Raw genomic sequence first — 26,672 nt, 5'->3', positions numbered from 1 at the left:
TGAAGAATTGCAAAATTTTTCACACAAATAGGTCTTCGTTGTAAAGGATATGTTGTGCAAGACAGAAAAAAAAAACAGAAAGAGAGAGGGGATGACAAGACATTTATTTATATAATCCGCCCCCGTCGTGATTGCAAAAACTCCAAATCATATTGAATGCAGTTTGCTAAGCTTAGTATTAGAGCTGCAGTTACAAGTTGTTGATCAACATGGGTGATAGGGTTACTCGGTAAAACTCGCGTTAAATTGATTTTTTTTATTCTGCATTCATAACATTCGTATACAAAACAATTTTCATTACCTAACAAACGTAATATATCAGTAATTGATTTTGGTATGAATCATAAAGGGAAAAAATAAAAAATAAAAAAGGTCATTTTAAACAAATGTGATCCACTACCAACAAAGACAATTTAACATTTACAGTTTGCAGGAGGATTGTCATTATAAGCAGACTGCTTGAAAAAAAAAGACAATATTGCTGAAGATATGATGAAAACTAATTAACTAATTAGAGGGTTACGGATGTTAATGTTTTGGATTTGTGATGTTACAAAAATGTTGATGAAAGGGTCCCAGAACGACACTGCAGTTTTGATTCACGGATTTTCGACAAAGGCTGTCTTTGCCACATTTCTCCACATTGCATGAAGCGACTGCACTGTTAGAAAATTTATCCTTAAAATAAAATAAATTCCTGCAGCAGAGTCTCGAGAACACCTGTAATCTTACCAGATTGAGTAATCTTACAGGAAATTGGTATTTGGTGTATGGAACCTTACAAATTTCCTTTAAGAAGACACCCTTTTCCCCCTTTTAAACAGACCTTTTCTGTTGAATTGCAGAAAAATACCTGTTTTATGAAATTACATAATGATTCTGTTATTGCTTTTTGCAAAATCTTCTTTCTTTTTTTCCCTGTAAAATCAGTTTTTTTTAACAGTGTGCGTAGTGGTTCCCAAAACCCCTTATTAGTGCTTTATTGTAAAACCTTCTTCACGTTGATAATGATATTCAATCTGAAGGACGTGGGCTCGACTCCAAGCCATGGCGTGCTTTCCTTCAGCAAGAAATTTACCCACATTGTGCTGCACCCAGCCAAGGTGAGGTAAATGGGTACCAGTGGGAAATAATTCCTCAAAAAAAGCTCTGCGCACCGGAACCGGTAGACTAGCCTAGCCGTGGTAATATAGGAGCGCCTTGAGCACCTAGCAAGGTGGATACGTGCGCTGTACAAATCCTATATTGTTTTTTTTTAAGACTATTCTGAAAGAAGATAAATGAGTGACATTTCCTTAAAGATTTGATTTGATTTGATCAAAGAGTGTAAAATAAATTCCTGATTGGAAATCTACAATTCAAAGTAAGGAAATATATCAATTTGAAAGGATCAACATTGCTTATCAATTATAAAAGTATGATAAAAACAGAACTGAAAAAATCAAATGATTGTATAAATGATCAGGTTATCGATGAAAGTATTAATTGCGGCGGAGGAAGCTTAGGCCTATTAAACATTTTCAAAAAGGCACACAAAAAACATTTTCAAGAGAAACGATCTTGATATGAAATAATAATGGTGGAGATAGAGGATGGAGGAAGTAATACAAATTATCTCCACTCTATAGGTTCTTTTTTTTGTTAAAACTGGGCACACACTGGGATATAGAATGAATCACAAATAAAGATTTCGCGACAAATGAGAGAACGCAAAGCAAGGACGATATCATAAAAGAATTCCCTTTTTTTGGTGGGGGAGTGGACCGATTTCTTTTACTTTCCAGTTTACGGTGTCATCTTTTTAATATATATATTTCTCTTTAGCGAGCCTACATCCATCTATTTCTCGGTAGAAAAGAACAATCCCCACAGAGTCGGAAAAAACACAATCAGCAGTGCATTACTTATGGGTTACTAAACAGCAAAGTACTATTCTATTTATTTTTAATAGGCCCCAAATGAAGTAAAAGAAATAGTCTTTTTATTTGTGCTATAAAACTTGACGATAGTCATGCCCTTTAGGCTATACTTCGAGAAAGATCTCAAGTAATAAAGACACTCTTTATTTTCCTTAATTCTCCGTAAAATCGTTTTGAAATGCTTTTTTGTATGTTTTGAGTAGAATTTTCAATAAGATATGGAACCAAAATCGAGTAAATACAAAATTTTCAAGTAGTCAACCATCCAGAATTAATTTGGAGGATCTCTAGGAATAGGAGATTCCCCCAAAGTAGGTTACTTACTTGATTGGAATAAAAAAAAATCCACCTTTGTGTTCATATTAATGGCAGTCATTGGCCATTTAAATCATCCTTTTCATTGTCAAGGATTAGCATGGTGAAAGGTTCGTAAATTTTTCTCAATATGTTGTCAAAGAAAAACAAACTCTGAATGGGCTTGTGTTGTGCGTGCGAAAACACATTGGCCAATCAAATATATTCAAAGTAATCGTAAAGACATTATCAGCTCTAGAAATTGAAAAAAAGTATAAAAATGGAGAATTTCAATCCAGGAACGTCATTAAAATAAAACGAATTTTTCGGCGAATGTACTGAGGTCCAAATATCTACTCACAACTAGCTGTTTACTTCATAGACAAGTGGTAAGTAAAATGTATATCATCCATTATTTTATCCATTTTCGAACTCACCATCATTAATTTTCAAATTTAAAGCGTATGCTGTTCATTGGTTATTCAAATGCTAGATAATTTTGTATTACACTCACATCAAACAGATCGCAAATAATCAACATACGCATATTCTGGGAAGAATAAACGATAGGCTTGAGTTTCGGGTGGCATGAAAGTCGTCAAATTTTCTCAAATTTGTCAATTCAACGATGGGCATTTCAAACCTCATTTAAAAATAGGATTCCTGTCATTTTCGGAACTGTAGAATTGCGCGAAAGTTAAAGGAGCTTGTTATTCTTCCGTCGCTTTCAACTCTCCTTTATTACAATTATTATCATTACTTTATTTAAAAAACAAAATTTAATGTATGTTAAGAATGTTCCGTCATTTGAAAGTTTCGCTTAATTTCACAAATCAGTTATTTACACATCCTGGTAGGTATGCAAATGAGGAGACTAATGGCATCACCCACTCACTATTTCTTTTTTGTATTTTACTTAATGGACTATGAAATAATTCAATTTTCTTCCTGTCGTCATGCGAAACAAAATCTCATTCCTCACTTAACATGTGAGATACCATTGTTTTAATATTTTGTGGTGCGGTCAAGAAGGTCCTTGATCTGTAAAAAATGAAATATTATATAATTCAAGAAATACAAAAACAAATAATTGGTGAGTTAGTGACATCATTGACTCGCTCATTTGCATGATATTTTGTCAATGGGGTGTGCATATACTTGTAACTGTTTTGTGAAAAATAAGCAAAACTTTAAAATGTCATAAGTTTCTTATTTACATTCGATTGTAATGAAATATTCAGCGTTATGCTTGTTACAATTTTTCTTTATTGATTCAAACCAACCTTCTTCTGGGGTGGACTTAACCTTTAAAAACGAACTCATACCATGGTTGATCTTTTTTTTTGGGGGGGGTTGGATATTTTTACGATACTGCTCCTATTTCCCATGCAAAAAATGAAATTGATAGAAGATATCGAGTACAATGTGAATTAAATTACAAGTCCACCACAACGTAAAGTAGTTGAATAAAAAGAAACAAATCAAGCCAGTATAAAACTGAAAAATAAACAAAATTTAATGTATGTTAAGAATGTTCCGTCATTTGAAAGTTTCGCTTAATTTCACAAATCAGTTATTTACACATCCTGGTAGGTATGCAAATGAGGAGACTAATGGCATCACCCACTCACTATTTCTTTTTTACTTAATGGACTATGAAATAATTCAATTTTCTTCCTGTCGTCATCATGGTCATGCGAAACAAAATCTCATTCCTCAATTAACATGTGAGATACCATTGTTTTAATATTTTGTGGTGCGGTCAAGAAGGTCCTTGATCTGTAAAAAATGAAATATTATATAATTCAAGAAATACAAAAACAAATAAATGGTGAATTAGTGACATCATTGACTCGCTCATTTGCATGATATTTTGTCAATGGGGTGTGCATATACTTGTAACTGTTTTGTGAAAAATAAGCAAAACTTTAAAATGTCATAAGTTTCTTATTTACATTCGATTGTAATGAAATATTCAGCGTTATGCTTGTTACAATTTTTCTTTATTGATTCAAACCAACCTTCTTCTGGGGTGGACTTAACCTTTAAAAACGAACTCATACCATGGTTGATCTTTTTTTTTTTGGGGGGGGTTGGATATTTCTACGATACTGCTCCTATTTCCCATGCAAAAAATGAAATTGATAGAAGATATCGAGTACAATGTGAATTAAATTACAAGTCCACCACAACGTAAAGTAGTTGAATAAAAAGAAACAAATCAAGCCAGTATAAAACTGAAAAATAAACAAAATTTAATGTATGTTAAGAATGTTCCGTCATTTGAAAGTTTCGCTTAATTTCACAAATCAGTTATTTACACATCCTGGTAGGTATGCAAATGAGGAGACTAATGGCATCACCCACTCACTATTTCTTTTTTGTATTTTGCTTAATGGACTATGAAATAATTCAATTTTCTTCCTGTCGTCATGCGAAACAAAATCTCATTCCTCAATTAACATGTGAGATACCATTGTTTTAATATTTTGTGGTGCGGTCAAGAAGGTCCTTGATCTGTAAAAAATGAAATATTATATAATTCAAGAAATACAAAAACAAATAAATGGTGAGTTAGTGACATCATTGACTCGCTCATTTGCATGATATTTTGTCAATGGGGTGTGCATATACTTGTAACTGTTTTGTGAAAAATAAGCAAAACTTTAAAATGTCATAAGTTTCTTATTTACATTCGATTGTAATGAAATATTCAGCGTTATGCTTGTTAAAATTTTTCTCTATTAATTCAAACCAACCTTCTTCTGGGGTGGACTTAACCTTTAAAACGAACTCATACCATGGTTGATCTTTTTTTTTTTTTTTTTGGGGGGGGGTGGATATTTCTACGATACTGCTCCTATTTCCCATGCAAAAAATGAAATTGATAGAAGATATCGAGTACAATGTGAATTAAATTACAAGTCCACCACAACGTAAAGTTGTTGAATAAAAAGAAACAAATCAAGCCAGTATAAAACTGAAAAATAAACAAAATTTAATGTATGTTAAGAATGTTCCGTCATTTGAAAGTTTCGCTTAATTTCACAAATCAGTTATTTACACATCCTGGTAGGTATGCAAATGAGGAGACTAATGGCATCACCCACTCACTATTTCTTTTTTGTATTTTGCTTAATGGACTATGAAATAATTCAATTTTCTTCCTGTCGTCATGCGAAACAAAATCTCATTCCTCAATTAACATGTGAGATACCATTGTTTTAATATTTTGTGGTGCGGTCAAGAAGGTCCTTGATCCGTAAAAAATGAAATATTATATAATTCAAGAAATACAAAAACAAATAAATGGTGAGTTAGTGACATCATTGACTCGCTCATTTGCATGATATTTTGTCAATGGGGTGTGCATATACTTGTAACTGTTTTGTGAAAAATAAGCAAAACTTTAAAATGTCATAAGTTTCTTATTTACATTCGATTGTAATGAAATATTCAGCGTTATGCTTGTTAAAATTTTTCTCTATTAATTCAAACCAACCTTGTTCTGGGGTGGACTTAACCTTTAAAACGAACTCATACCATGGTTGATCTTTTTTTTTTTTTTTTGGGGGGGGGGGTGGATATTTCTACGATACTGCTCCTATTTCCCATGCAAAAAATGAAATTGATAGAAGATATCGAGTACAATGTGAATTAAATTACAAGTCCACCACAACGTAAAGTTGTTGAATAAAAAGAAACAAATCAAGCCAGTATAAAACTGAAAAATAAACAAAATTTAATGTATGTTAAGAATGTTCCGTCATTTGAAAGTTTCGCTTAATTTCACAAATCAGTTATTTACACATCCTGGTAGGTATGCAAATGAGGAGACTAATGGCATCACCCACTCACTATTTCTTTTTTGTATTTTACTTAATGGACTATGAAATAATTCAATTTTCTTCCTGTCGTCATGCGAAACAAAATCTCATTCCTCAATTAACATGTGAGATACCATTGTTTTAATATTTTGTGGTGCGGTCAAGAAGGTCCTTGATCTGTAAAAAATGAAATATTATATAATTCAAGAAATACAAAAACAAATAAATGGTGAATTAGTGACATCATTGACTCGCTCATTTGCATGATATTTTGTCAATGGGGTGTGCATATACTTGTAACTGTTTTGTGAAAAATAAGCAAAACTTTAAAATGTCATAAGTTTCTTATTTACATTCGATTGTAATGAAATATTCAGCGTTATGCTTGTTACAATTTTTCTTTATTGATTCAAACCAACCTTCTTCTGGGGTGGACTTAACCTTTAAAAACGAACTCATACCATGGTTGATCTTTTTTTTTTTTGGGGGGGGGGGTTGGATATTTCTACGATACTGCTCCTATTTCCCATGCAAAAAATGAAATTGATAGAAGATATCGAGTACAATGTGAATTAAATTACAAGTCCACCACAACGTAAAGTAGTTGAATAAAAAGAAACAAATCAAGCCAGTATAAAACTGAAAAATAAACAAAATTTAATGTATGTTAAGAATGTTCCGTCATTTGAAAGTTTCGCTTAATTTCACAAATCAGTTATTTACACATCCTGGTAGGTATGCAAATGAGGAGACTAATGGCATCACCCACTCACTATTTCTTTTTTGTATTTTACTTAATGGACTATGAAATAATTCAATTTTCTTCCTGTCGTCATGCGAAACAAAATCTCATTCCTCAATTAACATGTGAGATACCATTGTTTTAATATTTTGTGGTGCGGTCAAGAAAGTCCTTGATCCGTAAAAAATGAAATATTATATAATTCAAGAAATACAAAAACAAATAAATGGTGAGTTAGTGACATCATTGACTCGCTCATTTGCATGATATTTTGTCAATGGGGTGTGCATATACTTGTAACTGTTTTGTGAAAAATAAGCAAAACTTTAAAATGTCATAAGTTTCTTATTTACATTCGATTGTAATGAAATATTCAGCGTTATGCTTGTTAAAATTTTTCTCTATTAATTCAAACCAACCTTCTTCTGGGGTGGACTTAACCTTTAAAACGAACTCATACCATGGTTGATCTTTTTTTTTTTTTTTGGGGGGGGTTGGATATTTCTACGATACTGCTCCTATTTCCCATGCAAAAAATGAAATTGATAGAAGATATCGAGTACAATGTGAATTAAATTACAAGTCCACCACAACGTAAAGTTGTTGAATAAAAAGAAACAAATCAAGCCAGTATAAAACTGAAAAATAAACAAAATTTAATGTATGTTAAGAATGTTCCGTCATTTGAAAGTTTCGCTTAATTTCACAAATCAGTTATTTACACATCCTGGTAGGTATGCAAATGAGGAGACTAATGGCATCACCCACTCACTATTTCTTTTTTGTATTTTACTTAAAGGACTATGAAATAATTCAATTTTCTTCCTGTCGTCATGCGAAACAAAATCTCATTCCTCAATTAACATGTGAGATACCATTGTTTTAATATTTTGTGGTGCGGTCAAGAAGGTCCTTGATCTGTAAAAAATGAAATATTATATAATTCAAGAAATACAAAAACAAATAAATGGTGAATTAGTGACATCATTGACTCGCTCATTTGCATGATATTTTGTCAATGGGGTGTGCATATACTTGTAACTGTTTTGTGAAAAATAAGCAAAACTTTAAAATGTCATAAGTTTCTTATTTACATTCGATTGTAATGAAATATTCAGCGTTATGCTTGTTACAATTTTTCTTTATTGATTCAAACCAACCTTCTTCTGGGGTGGACTTAACCTTTAAAAACGAACTCATACCATGGTTGATCTTTTTTTTTTTTGGGGGGGGTTGGATATTTTTACGATACTGCTCCTATTTCCCATGCAAAAAATGAAATTGATAGAAGATATCGAGTACAATGTGAATTAAATTACAAGTCCACCACAACGTAAAGTAGTTGAATAAAAAGAAACAAATCAAGCCAGTATAAAACTGAAAAATAAACAAAATTTAATGTATGTTAAGAATGTTCCGTCATTTGAAAGTTTCGCTTAATTTCACAAATCAGTTATTTACACATCCTGGTAGGTATGCAAATGAGGAGACTAATGGCATCACCCACTCACTATTTCTTTTTTGTATTTTACTTAATGGACTATGAAATAATTCAATTTTCTTCCTGTCGTCATCATGGTCATGCGAAACAAAATCTCATTCCTCAATTAACATGTGAGATACCATTGTTTTAATATTTTGTGGTGCGGTCAAGAAGGTCCTTGATCTGTAAAAAATGAAATATTATATAATTCAAGAAATACAAAAACAAATAAATGGTGAGTTAGTGACATCATTGACTCGCTCATTTGCATGATATTTTGTCAATGGGGTGTGCATATACTTGTAACTGTTTTGTGAAAAATAAGCAAAACTTTAAAATGTCATAAGTTTCTTATTTACATTCGATTGTAATGAAATATTCAGCGTTATGCTTGTTAAAATTTTTCTCTATTAATTCAAACCAACCTTCTTCTGGGGTGGACTTAACCTTTAAAACGAACTCATACCATGGTTGATCTTTTTTTTTTTTTGGGGGGGGGTGGATATTTCTACGATACTGCTCCTATTTCCCATGCAAAAAATGAAATTGATAGAAGATATCGAGTACAATGTGAATTAAATTACAAGTCCACCACAACGTAAAGTTGTTGAATAAAAAGAAACAAATCAAGCCAGTATAAAACTGAAAAATAAACAAAATTTAATGTATGTTAAGAATGTTCCGTCATTTGAAAGTTTCGCTTAATTTCACAAATCAGTTATTTACACATCCTGGTAGGTATGCAAATGAGGAGACTAATGGCATCACCCACTCACTATTTCTTTTTTGTATTTTACTTAATGGACTATGAAATAATTCAATTTTCTTCCTGTCGTCATGCGAAACAAAATCTCATTCCTCAATTAACATGTGAGATACCATTGTTTTAATATTTTGTGGTGCGGTCAAGAAGGTCCTTGATCTGTAAAAAATGAAATATTATATAATTCAAGAAATACAAAAACAAATAAATGGTGAATTAGTGACATCATTGACTCGCTCATTTGCATGATATTTTGTCAATGGGGTGTGCATATACTTGTAACTGTTTTGTGAAAAATAAGCAAAACTTTAAAATGTCATAAGTTTCTTATTTACATTCGATTGTAATGAAATATTCAGCGTTATGCTTGTTACAATTTTTCTTTATTGATTCAAACCAACCTTCTTCTGGGGTGGACTTAACCTTTAAAAACGAACTCATACCATGGTTGATCTTTTTTTTTTTGGGGGGGGGGGGTTGGATATTTCTACGATACTGCTCCTATTTCCCATGCAAAAAATGAAATTGATAGAAGATATCGAGTACAATGTGAATTAAATTACAAGTCCACCACAACGTAAAGTAGTTGAATAAAAAGAAACAAATCAAGCCAGTATAAAACTGAAAAATAAACAAAATTTAATGTATGTTAAGAATGTTCCGTCATTTGAAAGTTTCGCTTAATTTCACAAATCAGTTATTTACACATCCTGGTAGGTATGCAAATGAGGAGACTAATGGCATCACCCACTCACTATTTCTTTTTTGTATTTTACTTAATGGACTATGAAATAATTCAATTTTCTTCCTGTCGTCATGCGAAACAAAATCTCATTCCTCAATTAACATGTGAGATACCATTGTTTTAATATTTTGTGGTGCGGTCAAGAAGGTCCTTGATCTGTAAAAAATGAAATATTATATAATTCAAGAAATACAAAAACAAATAAATGGTGAGTTAGTGACATCATTGACTCGCTCATTTGCATGATATTTTGTCAATGGGGTGTGCATATACTTGTAACTGTTTTGTGAAAAATAAGCAAAACTTTAAAATGTCATAAGTTTCTTATTTACATTCGATTGTAATGAAATATTCAGCGTTATGCTTGTTAAAATTTTTCTCTATTAATTCAAACCAACCTTCTTCTGGGGTGGACTTAACCTTTAAAACGAACTCATACCATGGTTGATCTTTTTTTTTTTTTTGGGGGGGGGGTGGATATTTCTACGATACTGCTCCTATTTCCCATGCAAAAAATGAAATTGATAGAAGATATCGAGTACAATGTGAATTAAATTACAAGTCCACCACAACGTAAAGTTGTTGAATAAAAAGAAACAAATCAAGCCAGTATAAAACTGAAAAATAAACAAAATTTAATGTATGTTAAGAATGTTCCGTCATTTGAAAGTTTCGCTTAATTTCACAAATCAGTTATTTACACATCCTGGTAGGTATGCAAATGAGGAGACTAATGGCATCACCCACTCACTATTTCTTTTTTGTATTTTACTTAATGGACTATGAAATAATTCAATTTTCTTCCTGTCGTCATGCGAAACAAAATCTCATTCCTCAATTAACATGTGAGATACCATTGTTTTAATATTTTGTGGTGCGGTCAAGAAGGTCCTTGATCTGTAAAAAATGAAATATTATATAATTCAAGAAATACAAAAACAAATAAATGGTGAATTAGTGACATCATTGACTCGCTCATTTGCATGATATTTTGTCAATGGGGTGTGCATATACTTGTAACTGTTTTGTGAAAAATAAGCAAAACTTTAAAATGTCATAAGTTTCTTATTTACATTCGATTGTAATGAAATATTCAGCGTTATGCTTGTTACAATTTTTCTTTATTGATTCAAACCAACCTTCTTCTGGGGTGGACTTAACCTTTAAAAACGAACTCATACCATGGTTGATCTTTTTTTTTTTTGGGGGGGGGTTGGATATTTCTACGATACTGCTCCTATTTCCCATGCAAAAAATGAAATTGATAGAAGATATCGAGTACAATGTGAATTAAATTACAAGTCCACCACAACGTAAAGTAGTTGAATAAAAAGAAACAAATCAAGCCAGTATAAAACTGAAAAATAAACAAAATTTAATGTATGTTAAGAATGTTCCGTCATTTGAAAGTTTCGCTTAATTTCACAAATCAGTTATTTACACATCCTGGTAGGTATGCAAATGAGGAGACTAATGGCATCACCCACTCACTATTTCTTTTTTGTATTTTACTTAATGGACTATGAAATAATTCAATTTTCTTCCTGTCGTCATCATGGTCATGCGAAACAAAATCTCATTCCTCAATTAACATGTGAGATACCATTGTTTTAATATTTTGTGGTGCGGTCAAGAAAGTCCTTGATCCGTAAAAAATGAAATATTATATAATTCAAGAAATACAAAAACAAATAAATGGTGAGTTAGTGACATCATTGACTCGCTCATTTGCATGATATTTTGTCAATGGGGTGTGCATATACTTGTAACTGTTTTGTGAAAAATAAGCAAAACTTTAAAATGTCATAAGTTTCTTATTTACATTCGATTGTAATGAAATATTCAGCGTTATGCTTGTTAAAATTTTTCTCTATTAATTCAAACCAACCTTCTTCTGGGGTGGACTTAACCTTTAAAACGAACTCATACCATGGTTGATCTTTTTTTTTTTTTTTTGGGGGGGGTTGGATATTTCTACGATACTGCTCCTATTTCCCATGCAAAAAATGAAATTGATAGAAGATATCGAGTACAATGTGAATTAAATTACAAGTCCACCACAACGTAAAGTTGTTGAATAAAAAGAAACAAATCAAGCCAGTATAAAACTGAAAAATAAACAAAATTTAATGTATGTTAAGAATGTTCCGTCATTTGAAAGTTTCGCTTAATTTCACAAATCAGTTATTTACACATCCTGGTAGGTATGCAAATGAGGAGACTAATGGCATCACCCACTCACTATTTCTTTTTTGTATTTTACTTAATGGACTATGAAATAATTCAATTTTCTTCCTGTCGTCATGCGAAACAAAATCTCATTCCTCAATTAACATGTGAGATACCATTGTTTTAATATTTTGTGGTGCGGTCAAGAAGGTCCTTGATCTGTAAAAAATGAAATATTATATAATTCAAGAAATACAAAAACAAATAAATGGTGAGTTAGTGACATCATTGACTCGCTCATTTGCATGATATTTTGTCAATGGGGTGTGCATATACTTGTAACTGTTTTGTGAAAAATAAGCAAAACTTTAAAATGTCATAAGTTTCTTATTTACATTCGATTGTAATGAAATATTCAGCGTTATGCTTGTTACAATTTTTCTCTATTGATTCAAACCAACCTTCTTCTGGGGTGGACTTAACCTTTAAAAACGAACTCATACCATGGTAGTTCATGTCGAGTAAATCAAGAAAATAAAAATATCTATATATGTATCCCAATTTGGCCACGGGATATTGAGTTATTCTTTCATACACTAAATGCCATCTTAATCCTCAACTTGCTCTGCCTATCTTTCAGGATCTTATTTTGTTAACGTTTCACGGGGACATGGATCTGTCTAGGTTCATTCAACTAGTGGTTCTTTCTTTCATCTCTTGCCAAGGAATGTGTATGGAAACACCAGAAGCTGTCTCCAGTTCCTCTGCCATGTCCTCGACGCCGAATGCGACCATGACAACTGTTTTGGGAACCAGTGTTTACCCTTATAAGGATCCTGATTCAACCGAGATTTTCACCCTTCAAGATGGCAAGGTAGGCTCTTTGATTGGTCTGAACCATACGCTGCTTCATGAACTTGGCGATGAGTGGGACGTTACAACAATAAGTTATGAATATATTGGTGATGATGCATATGCTATTAGCTCATGGTCTTGGTTTCCAATTCGTTGGACATTGGTCACAACTGGGGAACTAGTTGTTGGGGTTATTGGCATCATCGGCAACCTCTTGGTAGTCATCGTTCTCTTTCAGCGTCGAGCTAAGAGCCGATCCACTGACACCCTGATAGGCGCACTAGCGGTTGCCGATCTTCTGACCTCGGTTGGGTTGCTTCCCGCACCATATGCTAAAGCTGTCCCACTATCCTGGTTAGGGCAGTTCTACTGCAAGATGGTCTGGTCTCCGCTCTACATGTGGGTGTGGGCCTTCTTGTCGAGTTTCTTGCTGACTGCAATCTCGGTTGAGCGCTACATCGCGGTCTCATACCCCATCTATTTCAGCAGGATTTTGACCAGACGCCGAGTCTCTGAGGTAGTGGTAATTTTGTGGATCTGCGCAATGATTGCATGCATCCCTCAAGCCTTCATTATCACAGTGGACAAGGTACATCATCGATGCGCAGTTAGAAGGATGTCTCACGAGCTTCAGACGGCATTTGCTTTCTACGTAACAGCCATCCAGTTGTTCATACCGGCAACTATCATGGTCGTCACTCAAACCTTAATTGCTGTCAAGCTCAAAGCGCAGTCCACGCGTTTCGAAGGTACTAAGACCTATCATCAAGCAGCTAGCAAAGCCGTCATTAAAATGATGTTTATGGTCATAGTGGCGTACATCATCTGTTGGACACCTAACCGGTTTCTCCTCTTGATAACAAGATTGTTCCGTCTTAAGCCCCAGACGAAAAGCCCGATTTCTGAGGGTTTCATCGTGCTTGCTGCTGTCAACTCAAGCATCAATCCGATCATCTACAGTATCCGTTATCAAGAGTTCCGCCAGGCTGTCAAGGAACTTTTCACGAGGAAGGAGGTTCGAAATTCATCTATGTTTGACGATCCTATCAACATTAACACCAACTCTACAGACGATGGCTCTGCTTAAACCCAGTATTACTGGGCCTGTCAGTTTTAAAGCCTCTTAGTAATTTTGGTAAATCTGTGAATTATTCATTTTCAAGGTTTGACATGTTCATTGCGAGATAAAATTAGAAAATTATATCCTAAAGCGTTTGCAGTGAGAACGATCTCAACTTTATAATTCGCATTCAAAGACTGTAAGGTCCCCAAGTTTGAAAGTATTTCATTTTCATTTTTATTTTCTAAACCATTTAATTACGGAATGTGGCGGAAGAAATAGTGATATCGGATCACTTGGAGTTTTCGGACATTGATTAACTGAATTGCAAGATAAGTGAGCTTGTACATGTAAGTGATGTAGGGGTTCTTGGTTTATTTATATTGTTTATTAATTGATTGATTTCGGTGTAAATATTATAATAATTATCATGCACGTATAGATGCACAAAATATTTGTCCTTAAAAAAAATGAATTTATTCAGTGTAATATAGGCTTGAATTGAATTTAGGATGAATATAACGTAATAAAACTCGCTGGGAAAATGCTACATCTGAAAGTAGGGCAGTTGAAGCGAATGTAAAGCTCCTTTCACAATTGGTGGTGCGACTGCCTACAACCGTTGCAATTGTATGCAACATATATTTTCATTTCATTTCGTTTATTTCCACAATAACAGCAAAGATAATTATTTTACAACAGAAATGTGAGTATAGAATAAATTAACAATTAGAAATATTGAAATAGTTCACAAAGGTCCAGTACACAGATATAATGTATAATTGAATTTTAGAAAGTTCAGTTTTAACTTAAATGCTAGCTGTATATTGTGGGGGAAACCTTGGAAAGCGGAGCTTGTAATTCAGGTTCCCCAAAATAATATTACAGTATCATTAATTAATGAAAATGGTATAAAAAGATACAAACTAGACGGGACGATACAAGACTACACTAAACGGGACAAGTACATCAGAACAACTCAAGCACAAACATGGGACAATGAACAGCCTCCTGCAGAAAAATCATAGTGTAACATTATAGTTATTTATCAGTGTAGTCTTAAGCTTATGTTTGAACGAAAATAAGCTTGGTGTCAGTTTTAAAGATTCATCTAGAGAATTCCAAAGATGGGGACCAGTATAAACAATAGTCTTCTGTTTGTAAAAAAGTTCTGAGCTTCGGAAGATGGAAAGATGACGATAATCTGGTGGGGTAGCTGTGCAAAATCTCGTTTCTTAAAAACAGTAAACTTAAGGAAGTTGGCAGCTCTCCTTGGTTTAACTGAAACATAAAGCAGCCCAGGCGAAGAGAGTACAAATCCTGTATTTTTAAAACTTTATTGGAGAAGAACAATTGATCTGAGTGAGCTAATCTGTGTTTATGACAAATGATTCTCATTATTCTTTTCTGTGTAAGTAGTAGTCTATCCAACTGATTTCTAGAGGAACTGCCCCAAGCTAATATCCCATAATTTAAGTAAGAAAGAATAAGGGTATTATACAAATTTGATAAAACGTTTGGAGGCAAAAAAGTTTTTAGTTTGTTTATGACGCCAACATTTCTAGATAAAAGTTTTGATAAATACGTAATGTGCGGCTTCCATGAAAATTTGTTATCTATATATAGACCAAGAAATTTCGTTGAATCGACAATATCGATTAAAATATTATTAAGAAAGACGTTCCTGGGTAGAGCTGTGATTGAATTACTAAAAAGCATGCACTGGGTCTTTGCAACATTTAAAGAAAGTTTGTTACAACAGATCCATTCATGAATACATCTGAGTTCAGTATTTACTATGTTTACAAGAGTATCAGGATTTTTATGTGAAAAGAAAACACTGGTGTCATCTGCATATAATATGAAAGACAAGGCCTTTGATGAATCCTGAAAATCGTTGATATATAGAATGAATAATAATGGCCCCAAAGCGAACCCTGGGGTACTCCGCAAATCATGTCATTATAATCGGAATTAGAATTGTTTATGGAGACAAACTGTTTTCTTCCAGTAAGATAACTTCTGTACCACTCCAAGGCCTTCCCCCTAATTCCATATTGTGAACAAATGATCGCAAACGATCGCAAGAGCGATTGTGAAAGTCCCTTACTGCACTAATACATACAGGTACGGATTTTTTTTTACTCAATTGAACTACCAGCAGTCGGTCTACACTTCAGATAGACTTAAACGTGGGCTAGACCAATATGGTCCAATATCGATTTGGTGTTTGCAGTTTGGTCTATATCTTGGTCTAAAAAACTATGTAGTCTAATTATCATTTAGTCCACTGCTCAGAAGGTATTATTTCCACCTCGCCTATGCACCATTTTGCAATTTGTCAAGTGAAAAGTTAATTCATTACAGGTGATCTAATCATAGCCAAACAAAAAAAAATAGACAAAATGGTAAACCGGCTAAATGAGAATTGACGCTATGCACTGTAAAAAAAATATTGGGTGAAATTTTAACCAGCAAGAGGGTAATTATGCGTCCAACCAATTTGGGGTAGTATTTCACCCATGAGGGAAGCATATTATCCAGTAAGGTTTAAAAAGCAGCAATTACTTTAGAATGGGCAAAATTTTCATCCCGCTGGATAAATAAAAATGCCGAAAAGAAATGTCCTCTTGTTGGTTGGACACATAATTACCCTCATGGAGAATTTTTACCCAATATTTTTTAGAGCGTGATTACACACTTAAAATATTGGGCAACATACTGTCCACTGTGATGGGAAATGTATGTTGGTAATATATTCTGGACAATTTTCATCCAAGTGAGCAAATTTATTACCGAAGTATTAGTTTTTATTAGTCCAACTTAGGCAGATTCCAACCAATAGTTGTGTGGAGGGTATAATGCCAAGGGTCGGTTAAAAGTTGGGCATGTTTTTTGCCCAGCTATTCTAAGAGTGTAGTTGAAGAACCTGTAGACAAACTAGGATTAGAACCTATGTACAGGAATACATCGGACGAATATTAAGCCAGTCATGCCGGTGAAGCCAGGACAATCACATTAAGAATTTAAGAAAAATGACATTTTAACTACATTCGATTTGCTTGTTTCGACGGTAAACACGTAGGCATCTATGGATAAGTAAAATATATATAGGTCTATACTAGTTTAATGAACATTGGGTTCAACATAATAGAAGGCTCGTTTTGTATGAAAAGAATCTTAGATTGATATCAAAGCTGAAGATGAAGATAAAATGCCCAGCTTTCTGGTTATTCATCAACCTGTCCAACACACAATCTGTTTTTTGTTTGGTTTTTAATAATAGAGAGGGAACTTATTTTTATGAATCTTAGACCATTATTATATCCCAAAAAACTATTTTTATATAACCATTTTATTTGAACTCAAGTGCGAATGCATGTTCTTTCAAACCTGTTAGTTAATTTGATAAACAAAATAGTTTAAAACAAGAACGTATAGCTGTATGATGTAATGTAAAGATTTTGGTGCATACACAGTAAAAACTCTGTTTAAGATTTTATACAACGCAGTTTACTATATGAACCTTACATAATATGTTTAACCATTTAAACAAACATGTTTAATTTCATGAAAATTAGATATTGAAAATTAAACTTTGTTGCTTAAGATGTAAACAGTTGTTTAAACTGTTTGAATTATTATTGTAAGGTTCATATAGGAAACAGCGTTGTATATTTTTTTTACTGTGTATTATTCTAAACAAATTATAATCAACAATTTATACTTAACAATAATAATCATACATCGATCAATACAACTGGTATCTTGTTATATCAATGCATAGATGGGGCCTATTTGCAAAAGAAATATACTCTCACATTCCTTACTGTATTTTCTGAGATTCACGCATACTGTTTTCCAAAAAAATAAAGGAATGTTGACATTAGAGTGATATAAAGTCCAATCATCTGATCTGAGGGAGAACATACGTTTGCGAGATCATCTCATATTTCAATCATTGATTTCAGATTAATTTCATTCTATTTTAAAAGATCGGCGCTATATCCGGTCTCTGGTTTTCACCCCGTTGAAGAAAATGGCCCCTGAACTGCTGGCGTGCGATAGGGAACAATTGTGTCACCATGGTCTCAGGGTGCAGAGACCTCTCATATATGTTAAAAATTGGTGTATTTGACACCATTTTGAAATTTAATTTTTATTTGATAAACAAAAATAAAGTTAAAACTACAGAATCTAAGGAATTGCTACGTCAGACAGATAAATAAGTATAAGGCAATACCGGCTAAACAGAAATTCGAATTAATATAATCGGAAAAGGTAAACCGAAAAACAACGCAAATAACTCAGACATGTAGAGATTTTCCTTTTTGCAACATATAAACTAATAGTTTATCACTTGGCGGTAAAAATTAATTTCAAATTGAACTCACAATATCCACTATTCGCTCTCCTAAACGCTATTCAATATAAAAATAAAATATGGTAAATAAATCGTACAAGTTATGTTCTTTTCCATTATGGAACATGAACTTATAATGATAGTCCTACTAATCATGACGCAAAACATTTATACGCACTTCATATAGGCGTGACGAGGCGCATTATTATTACAATGACACGGCTCATAAAAATGATTGACCGTTCGAATACAAAAATCATAAATATGACATTACTTTATCAACATTTCATAACAATTTAGGGGGAAAAAAATCGAATTTGATAAAATAAAAAAATTAACTGGAACTTACCTTTGCCAAACAGGAATGTGATATTAAAATCGAAGCAAGTAACATGAATAAGTAGTTGTAAGATGCATCCTTCATTTTACTGCATTGATTTTGATAAGAAATAAAGCTTTCGATGAGGCGCCAATCTGTTTTTTTTTCTGGTTTTGAAATATCGACAAACGGTGTGGAATATGGTCGTTCTTAGCTTAAGAAGAATTATTTCAGATCCAACCAGAATATAAGGTCATCGATTTCTGGAAAAATTCTGACAATGATGCCAAATGTGCTGTTTCTACAGCTTTATCAAGCAATGAACTTAATATATGTCCATGGAACCAACAACTGATCTTGGGGGTAATAAAAAGGACATAATATTTGCAGTGCTCTGTTGCATTTGGATATCAAACAAAAATCTATTGTGCATAACTCCTATAGTCTCGCCTGATATTTATTTCCCCCATTCTATTATTGGATGGCAAGGGGGCGTGGTCAGTTACGCTTTGTTCATTAAAATAATTATGAGATGATGTAAATGTTGTTTAATCAGTAATTCACAAACTTATTTGGCTGTGTTATAGAAAAGCAGCGATTGCTCGGGCATAAGGTGCACTGGCCAATCAAGGATGTCGGTACATAAAATTTTTCTTTCTCAGGATGACGATCTTGCTTTAAAAAAACATGAAAAAAAAAGGATGGCTCCGTAGAAATTACTTTGTATTCTTTGTTAAACCTTTATTTTTAATTATTATTAAATCTCGAAAAATACATTCAGGTTTTTTACGTGATTAACTACGCAAATCCCTTCTGAAGAACCTACATTGTAAAAATTGCGGTGTTAAAACTGACACCAACTGGGGTTAATAGAGAACCACACCTTGAGGTGTTAAAATTACACCCTAGAGATTAAACATTAACACCAAAGAGTGTAAATGTAACAGCAAAAGGTGTTACACCTATAGGTGTAAAAAACTAACACAACCAATTTAACACCGGTGTAAAATAACTGGTGCGGTCCTCTATGTACACGGTTAACACCACAGTTTTTGCTGTGTACGCTTTCAATGTTTGTAATCTGCAAAGTATTTGTTCTCAAATACAATAAAATATCACACTACTGAAAAAAAAAATCAACTGGCGACACTTATTTCCAAAGGCGTGTTTCTGTTTTTTCTGGGACACTCTGAATATATATACTATGCCTTTTGAACGAAACTATGAAATCAAAGAAAGTCTCAAACAAACCCTTCTGATTTTTTGAAAATCAAGTAAGTTGAGTTTGATTCAGGAGATCGGTTAGATTCGACTCTTTTAATAATCATTGGCCCTAGTTGCTAAGCAATTTCGAGAATTTTTCAGCATTTCAGTGTTGCGGCTTGTGTACCCAATAAGCAACCAAGAAAATGGGAAATTTTGTACCATTGTACATTCTGAATAAATAGGAATATTTGCTTACGTTTATCATGATGTACAAAGCCGCGAAAGTTAAATACATGTACGAATAATCATCAAAGGCAAAGAATATGGAACTTGAACAGAGGGAGCGCATTGTAAAAGTGATTTCGGGCACCATAAGTGGACAAATGCCATCTTTCTCAAAAGGGAAATATAAAATAAAAAAGTTAAGAGGTTTTTAATGAGAAGAGGTTGGGACAGAGGGGAAGTAGATCTCAAAGATTAGTTCTGTTTCAATGACTTCATGCAAACTAAATAAGGGAAATTCCCACCATCTTTCCCGGGCAATATGAACAATACATCACTTATGACGTTTGCGCTGTTGAGTAATGCCCCAGTCACACCCTCACCGACAAAGGATATAACATTATTTCCAATGATATACCATTGGTCAGTATTGAGACAGTTTCGTTGGTTGGACTGCGGCCCCGCCGTGCTATGATGAAAGGACTGGGAAGTACAAGAGTATATAGGAACAAAGCAAATATTGTTAATCATATTTGATTTAGCCATTGTATATCCCTGCATACATTCGTAATTCCGCAGCTTCGTTATTCCGAAGGTTCGGATATTCCGAAGGTTCGTTATTCCGAAGGTTCGTAATTCCGAAGGTTCGTTAGTCCGACAGCGAAATGAGGTTCGTAATTCCGAAGGTTCGTTAGTCCGAAAACGAAGTGACGTTCGTAATTCCGAAGGTTCGGTAATCCGAAAAAGAAATGAGATTCGTAATTCCGAAGGTTCGTTAGTCCGAAAACTAAATGATTAACTAACCTTATTTCGTTTTCGGACTAACGAACCTTATTTCGTTTTCGGATAAACGAACCTTCGAAACATCGAACCTTATTTCGTTTTCGGATTATCGAACCTTCGGAATAACGCCACAAATGTTCGGATTAACGAACCCTTTTACGTTTTCGGATTAACGAACATCGAGGTATAGACAATTTGCGTGTTTCGGAATTACAAACCTTCGGAATAAAGAACCTTCGGAATTGTAACCTTCGAAGTGTAACCGCATATCCCTCTACCGATGAACTAAGTTGTCAGATCAAATAATCATGAGACACTAAGCTAAACTGGACTTCGAGGTCGGCATATCCCTGGTGAGAACAGGGATGTGTTAGAAAGGAGAGGAATGTACCAGCCTGCTGTAACCCCATATGACGAGCCAGCTACAAGATATGTGTTTCAAACAGATGTTTCAACAATGACATTCAGATGTTTCAATAATAGGAACGTTTTTTTTTTTCAGGCGACAGTTTTTCGGAGCAACAAGATAAAGTCTGATTCCAATTGGCTTATCCAGTTCTTGGTGATGTATCAGTACCTTTTGTGGGCATGATCAGCGAACAGAGAGAACCATAATTCGAGTAATATTAAAAGTTAATTATCCCAGATTCACGCAAGAACACGCATAAATTATTATGCAAATAATAATCATAATAATATATTCATAATTACTTATCTGTCATAATGGGTGAGCTCTAAAATAGCGCAAATTGTCGGAAGATGCTAAAATTAATTAATTTCATAAGTAGTTTAAAATTTTTATGTCTTTTTTTCACGAATATCTTGTATTATTGATCCAGACCAATGCTTCTCGTGACATTAGTAGTAAATATTTATATTTTGCTTCTGCAGAAGCCAGTCGGCTCCGAAGGTTTAACATCGGCACGCCACATGGGATATCAAGCCCACGTGGAATGCTTTGTCAGTGATTGGAATACCATGGCTAAAATGTTCCAAAATATGCTTTGAACATCGGCCATGCGAGAGTGTTCATAGTGTGTAGAATTGGGTCCGCATAGTGGTCTGTGTAATGATGTGATTTACATTGTTAAAACGCTCACACTTGACAGTATGCATGGTATATGAATATTGTTTGGACGACTCTGGACCTTTTTTCTCCATTTTTCCAGTAGGGATATTAAAATACGTTAAATTTGGATGTAGGTTTATATACATATATATATACATACACACACACACACACACACACACACACACACATATATATATATATATATATATACATAGGCCTATATATATATATATATATACACTGTAAAAATATGAAGTGCTAATTCAGCACTTACAGTGCTTGTATAGTGACTGCACCACGGTTGCTGATTTTCTAGTTTAAATTTGAACTAGAAAATAGCACTCGTAGTGCAGTCACTATACAAGCAAGTGCTAAATTACTACTTAATTTTGTACATATATACTTTGAAGACAGAAATAACGACGAGTGAGACGCAGCTCTCAGGTTTCCTTTTTTATTGCAAGCTTTCGGCCATCATAGGCCTTCGTCAGACCTACAAGAAAGGAAATCAGAAGGAATGAACATAGTATTTACATATATATATAAATAAGGTATAATATCAGGTATAATATTAAATGTGTCTACAGAATTATATGTGGTTAGAATATGATTAACATTTAAAATTATTTAGTTATAACTAAGTAATTTTAAATGTTAATCATATTCTCACCACAAATCCCAAGCGTAATCCTGTAGACACATGCAATATTAAACCTATATATATATATTATATATATATATAATATATATACATATATATATATATATATATATATATATATATATATATATATATATATATATATATGTAAATACTTTGTTCATTCTTCTAATTTCCTTTCTTGTAGGCCTGACGAAGGCCTATGATGGCCGAAAGCTTGCAATAAAAAGGAAACCTGAGAGCTACGTCTCACTCGTCGTTATTTCTGTCTTCCAAGTACACTAAATGATGAGTACCTGCACTACTCGTTGGTCTGAGGGCCCCCTTACATTAAATATATATATATATATAAATATATATAAACATATATATATACCGTGAGTAAAAAAAATGACACCTCTCAAAATCCCGATATGAGGAAAACATACAGTATGTAATGAACTCATAATCATTACATAAGGCTGGAAAGAGTATTTTCTCCCAAACAATTTGATAACATATTTATGTGGTATGTGTTAGTGATGTAAATTTTGATTCACACCAAAGTGAGACATGACTGCAATGAATAAATCCAGATGCAAATGAGTTGTTCATTAGGTCTCAAGTGTTTTTTTTTTAACTCACGTGGTATATATAATGAAATATGTTCTCCACGGAAAGAAAATAATAAACAAATTAATTTTAAAAAAAATCAAAGAAGGCTATTTTTATTGTACACTGTAAAAATGCTATTTACAATTTCAAGCACGTTGTAGGCCTATAAACCATCACTCTAACAACTATTGTTAATTTTTTTTAAACAACTGTTTGAACTTTTTTTTTAAAAGTTGTTTTAAATTTTTGAACAATTACAATTTTTTTATTATTAGAGGAATCGATGAGAATATCCGCATAGCCGAAAAGGAGCAAAAATAATGGCTTTGTAAATCAAATTTTTACTTTGTATCATTAGTGAAATAGCAGAGTCTACCCAAATATTTGACAAACTTACTAACCTTCATGAGTTGTTAATATGGACACCCCACTCCAGTTTATTATCAATTATTAATCTGAGATTGTCAATATTATTATTATACTGTTGTATTGCAATATTATTAATATTTACATTGATAGCATTAGTCATTATGTCTCAAGCCTATAATTAGTAAAGATACAGTTCAACGAAATTTAACGTCAACTTATTATTCCGCATCCATTTATAAATAAACGACAAATCATAATTCAGCTTATTTTCAATACTTTTAACATTGAAAAAGAAATAAAAAAAAGTATCGTATGTACAGACTTAAACAGAAAAGGAATGTGCAAATAAACTTCTATCGTTAAAAATAATGAATAAGGTCCCAGAATAGAACATTGTGGGACACCACCATGCTTTTTACACACACGAAAATTTCCTTAACCCCAGACTATAGGTGGAGCTAAATTTCCATTCAGCCCAACCAATATAGTACAAAGTGGTATAAGCCCACCTATAGAACGCGATTATCTGGCCCTGCAAGATAGCAGGGTTAGACGACCAATTGCGTTGATATAAGAATGATAGTCCGGGGTTAAAGGGGAATGAAACTTTTGGAACAAATAGGCTTGTGTAGAAACAGAAAAATCAAAGAATAAGAATAAAGAAAGTTTGAGAAAAATCGGACAAATAATGAGAAAGTTATGAGCATTTGAATATTGCAATCACTAATGCTATGGAGATCATCCCATTGGCAATGCGACAATGATGTGTGATGTCACTGATGAACATCTTTCCCTTTGGTGGACTATAAAATACCCTCAAATTGTCTCTTTTTGCTTTTTCTTACGATGATACAAACTCTTTATCCATTATGTATTCTTAAAAAATATGTATTACATGCCCTCATGTAGTTAGAACACATGATCTATGGATAGATGTGATAAAAGAGACAATTCAAGTGAAATATATACTAAAGTAATGGGGAGAGTTGTTCATCTGTGACATCACACATCTTTGTCGCATTGCCAATTTGCTATCTCAATATCAATAGTGATCTCAATATTCAAATGCTCATAACTTTCTCATTATTTGTCCGATTTTTCTCAAACTTTTGTTGATCTGTTTCTTTGATTTTTCTGTTTTCACACAAGCTATCTTGTTCCAATGGTTTCATTCTCCTTTAAGATCGCTAGTATAAAAGGGAACCCGGCTTAGCCAAGGATGTTATTCCCTAGGGAAAAAAGGTCAGAAATATTGTCCAATCAGAGATAAGAAATCATTAATGGCTACCACTAGTCAGGAATAACTGAATTATGTTTGGGATAAATAATCATTACCTTAGCCGGGGTTAGGTAGAAAATTTGGTTACACTTCGTAATTCCGAAGCTTCGTAATTCCGAAGGTTCTTTATTCCGAAGGTTCGTAATTCCGAAACACGTAAATTGCCTATACCTCGATGTTCGTTAATCCGAAAACGAAAAAGGGTTCGTTAATCCGAACATTTGTGGCGTAATTCCGACGATTCGTTATTCCGAAGGTTCGATAATCCGAAAACGAAATAAGGTTTGTTGTTCCGAAGGTTCGTTAATCCGAAAACGAAATAAGGTTCGTTGTTCCGAAGGTTCGTTAATCCGAAAACGAAAAAAGGTTCGTTATTCCGAAGGTTCGTTGATCCGAAAACGAAATAAGGTTCGTTTTTTCCGAAGGTTCGTTAATCCGAAAACGAAATAAGGTTCGTTTTTCCGAAGGTTCGTTAATCCGAAAACGAAATAAGGTTCGTTAATCCGAAAACAAAATAAGGTTCGTTAATCCGAAAACGAAATAAGGTTCGTTAATCCGAAAACAAAATAAGGTTCGTTAATCCGAAAACAAAATAAAGTTCGTTAATCCGAAAAATGAAAACCGGGAAAGCAGAGGCAGAGGCAAGGGAGGGGGGCGGGGGACACTGTTGCCGTTCAATTATCATATGAGGATGGGAAGGCAAGGGCGGCCGAACGAACGAAATGGGCACTTTGGTGATATTTTCACCTTAAGATTATCATCTGCTTGAAGTCATTGTGTGTTTGATAGTGATTAAGAAGAGAAAAACTTTTTTGAAGTGACTTCTTATTATGGCGAAATGTATATTTAGGCTTTATTTTTCGGGAGAGAGTATAATGAGCGAGCGGCTTGGTAAAACAAATTCAAAGGTGAAGTTGTATAACGTTTTTTGTGGTCAATTATTCTTAAAATGGCATTATTGCGAGGTGTTGCGAGCGTGAATCACAATCTAAACCTTAGGTTATTTCAATAAAAAATGAAAATTAGTTTTTAAAAATCCGAGCAGATTTCTGCTGTCATTAAAAAAGATGTGCATCTAACTAAAGAATTAACACGAGCGCAAAACGCGAGCTTAAACATACTGACCAGAAAAGGAACCTGTTAAAGAAAGCATTTAGTGACCTCTTTAGGATGAATATTTCACCAATCGAATGAGAGTACGAAGCGCAAGCTGAAATTTTTCAATATTCCAGCCTGAAAACTTAACTTAACTTGTATACTTTAAAAAGAGTATTTTATTTCGAAAAAATCATGAAAAACGGCATATTTATTTTTGAAAAAGGAACTTTCCCATTTTGGAAAATATTAATTCCCCTGTTTTTTATTCCATTTTTGATGCCCCCTGCCTCCCTCCCGGTGGATCCAACTTTCGTCAAATAGAGGGGGGGGGGGCAATTTTTTAAAGCCATATTTTCCTTGATCGGCAGTTTAAAGTTGATTTTTGTTTGTTTCTTTGAAAGGGTAGTCCTAACAGTCAATAATTAGCTTTATCCTTATAAAATAAAGTAAATATGTAATAACATGATAAACCCTTTTTAAATAATGCGAGCGCGAGATATATATTTTTGTTAATATGATGGGCAATATGTTTGTGATCTTCAAAGCGAGATGCCTATGTAACTAAAATTAGACAATAACTGCTAGCAAGAAGCGCGAAGAGAATTTTTAAATATATAAGCTCTGACCTGATCTAAAGGGAACATTTTAAGAACTTTTTGCAGTTAGCCATGAAGACGATGCGTGTTTTAGCCAATGGCGGCGGAACGTATTTTTTTTTTTGGGGGGGGGGGCAAAGCAAAAAAAGGGGCCAATAGGGGCAATTTGGTGCAAACGGATATTTTCACCATTAGATTATCATCTGTGTAAAGAGGTTGTGTGTTTTGTAGTAACTAAATTGAGCACAATTTT

At 33.5% G+C, this 26,672-nt stretch overlaps 2 protein-coding genes across 2 annotated transcripts in view; one reads left to right on the top strand and one right to left on the bottom strand.

The window, feature by feature from the left end:
* The window catches only part of LOC121432217 (neurogenic locus notch homolog protein 1-like), a 65,620-nt gene extending 46,672 nt beyond the window's left edge, over positions 1-18,948 (bottom strand). The window contains exon 1 of the mRNA XM_041630071.1: positions 18,570-18,948. Coding sequence (XP_041486005.1) covers positions 18,570-18,644 — 75 coding nt within the window. The 5' untranslated portion in view covers positions 18,645-18,948. The remainder of the gene's footprint in view (positions 1-18,569) is intronic.
* On the top strand, positions 1,846-15,777 carry LOC121431857 (somatostatin receptor type 5-like). The gene is made up of 2 exons (XM_041629625.1): positions 1,846-2,602; positions 12,583-15,777. The coding sequence occupies exon 2, from the start codon at positions 12,613-12,615 to the stop codon at positions 13,882-13,884; it is 1,272 nt and encodes a 423-aa protein (XP_041485559.1). The 5' UTR covers positions 1,846-2,602; positions 12,583-12,612; the 3' UTR covers positions 13,885-15,777.
* Positions 18,949-26,672: the final 7,724 nt, after the last annotated feature.

The sequence above is a fragment of the Lytechinus variegatus genome, chromosome 18 (assembly GCF_018143015.1).
Source record: "Lytechinus variegatus isolate NC3 chromosome 18, Lvar_3.0, whole genome shotgun sequence".
Classification (NCBI taxonomy): Eukaryota; Metazoa; Echinodermata; class Echinoidea; order Temnopleuroida; family Toxopneustidae; genus Lytechinus; species Lytechinus variegatus.
The sequence above is the reverse complement of the archived record's forward strand: the minus strand, read 5'-3'. Positions and strand labels throughout refer to the sequence as shown.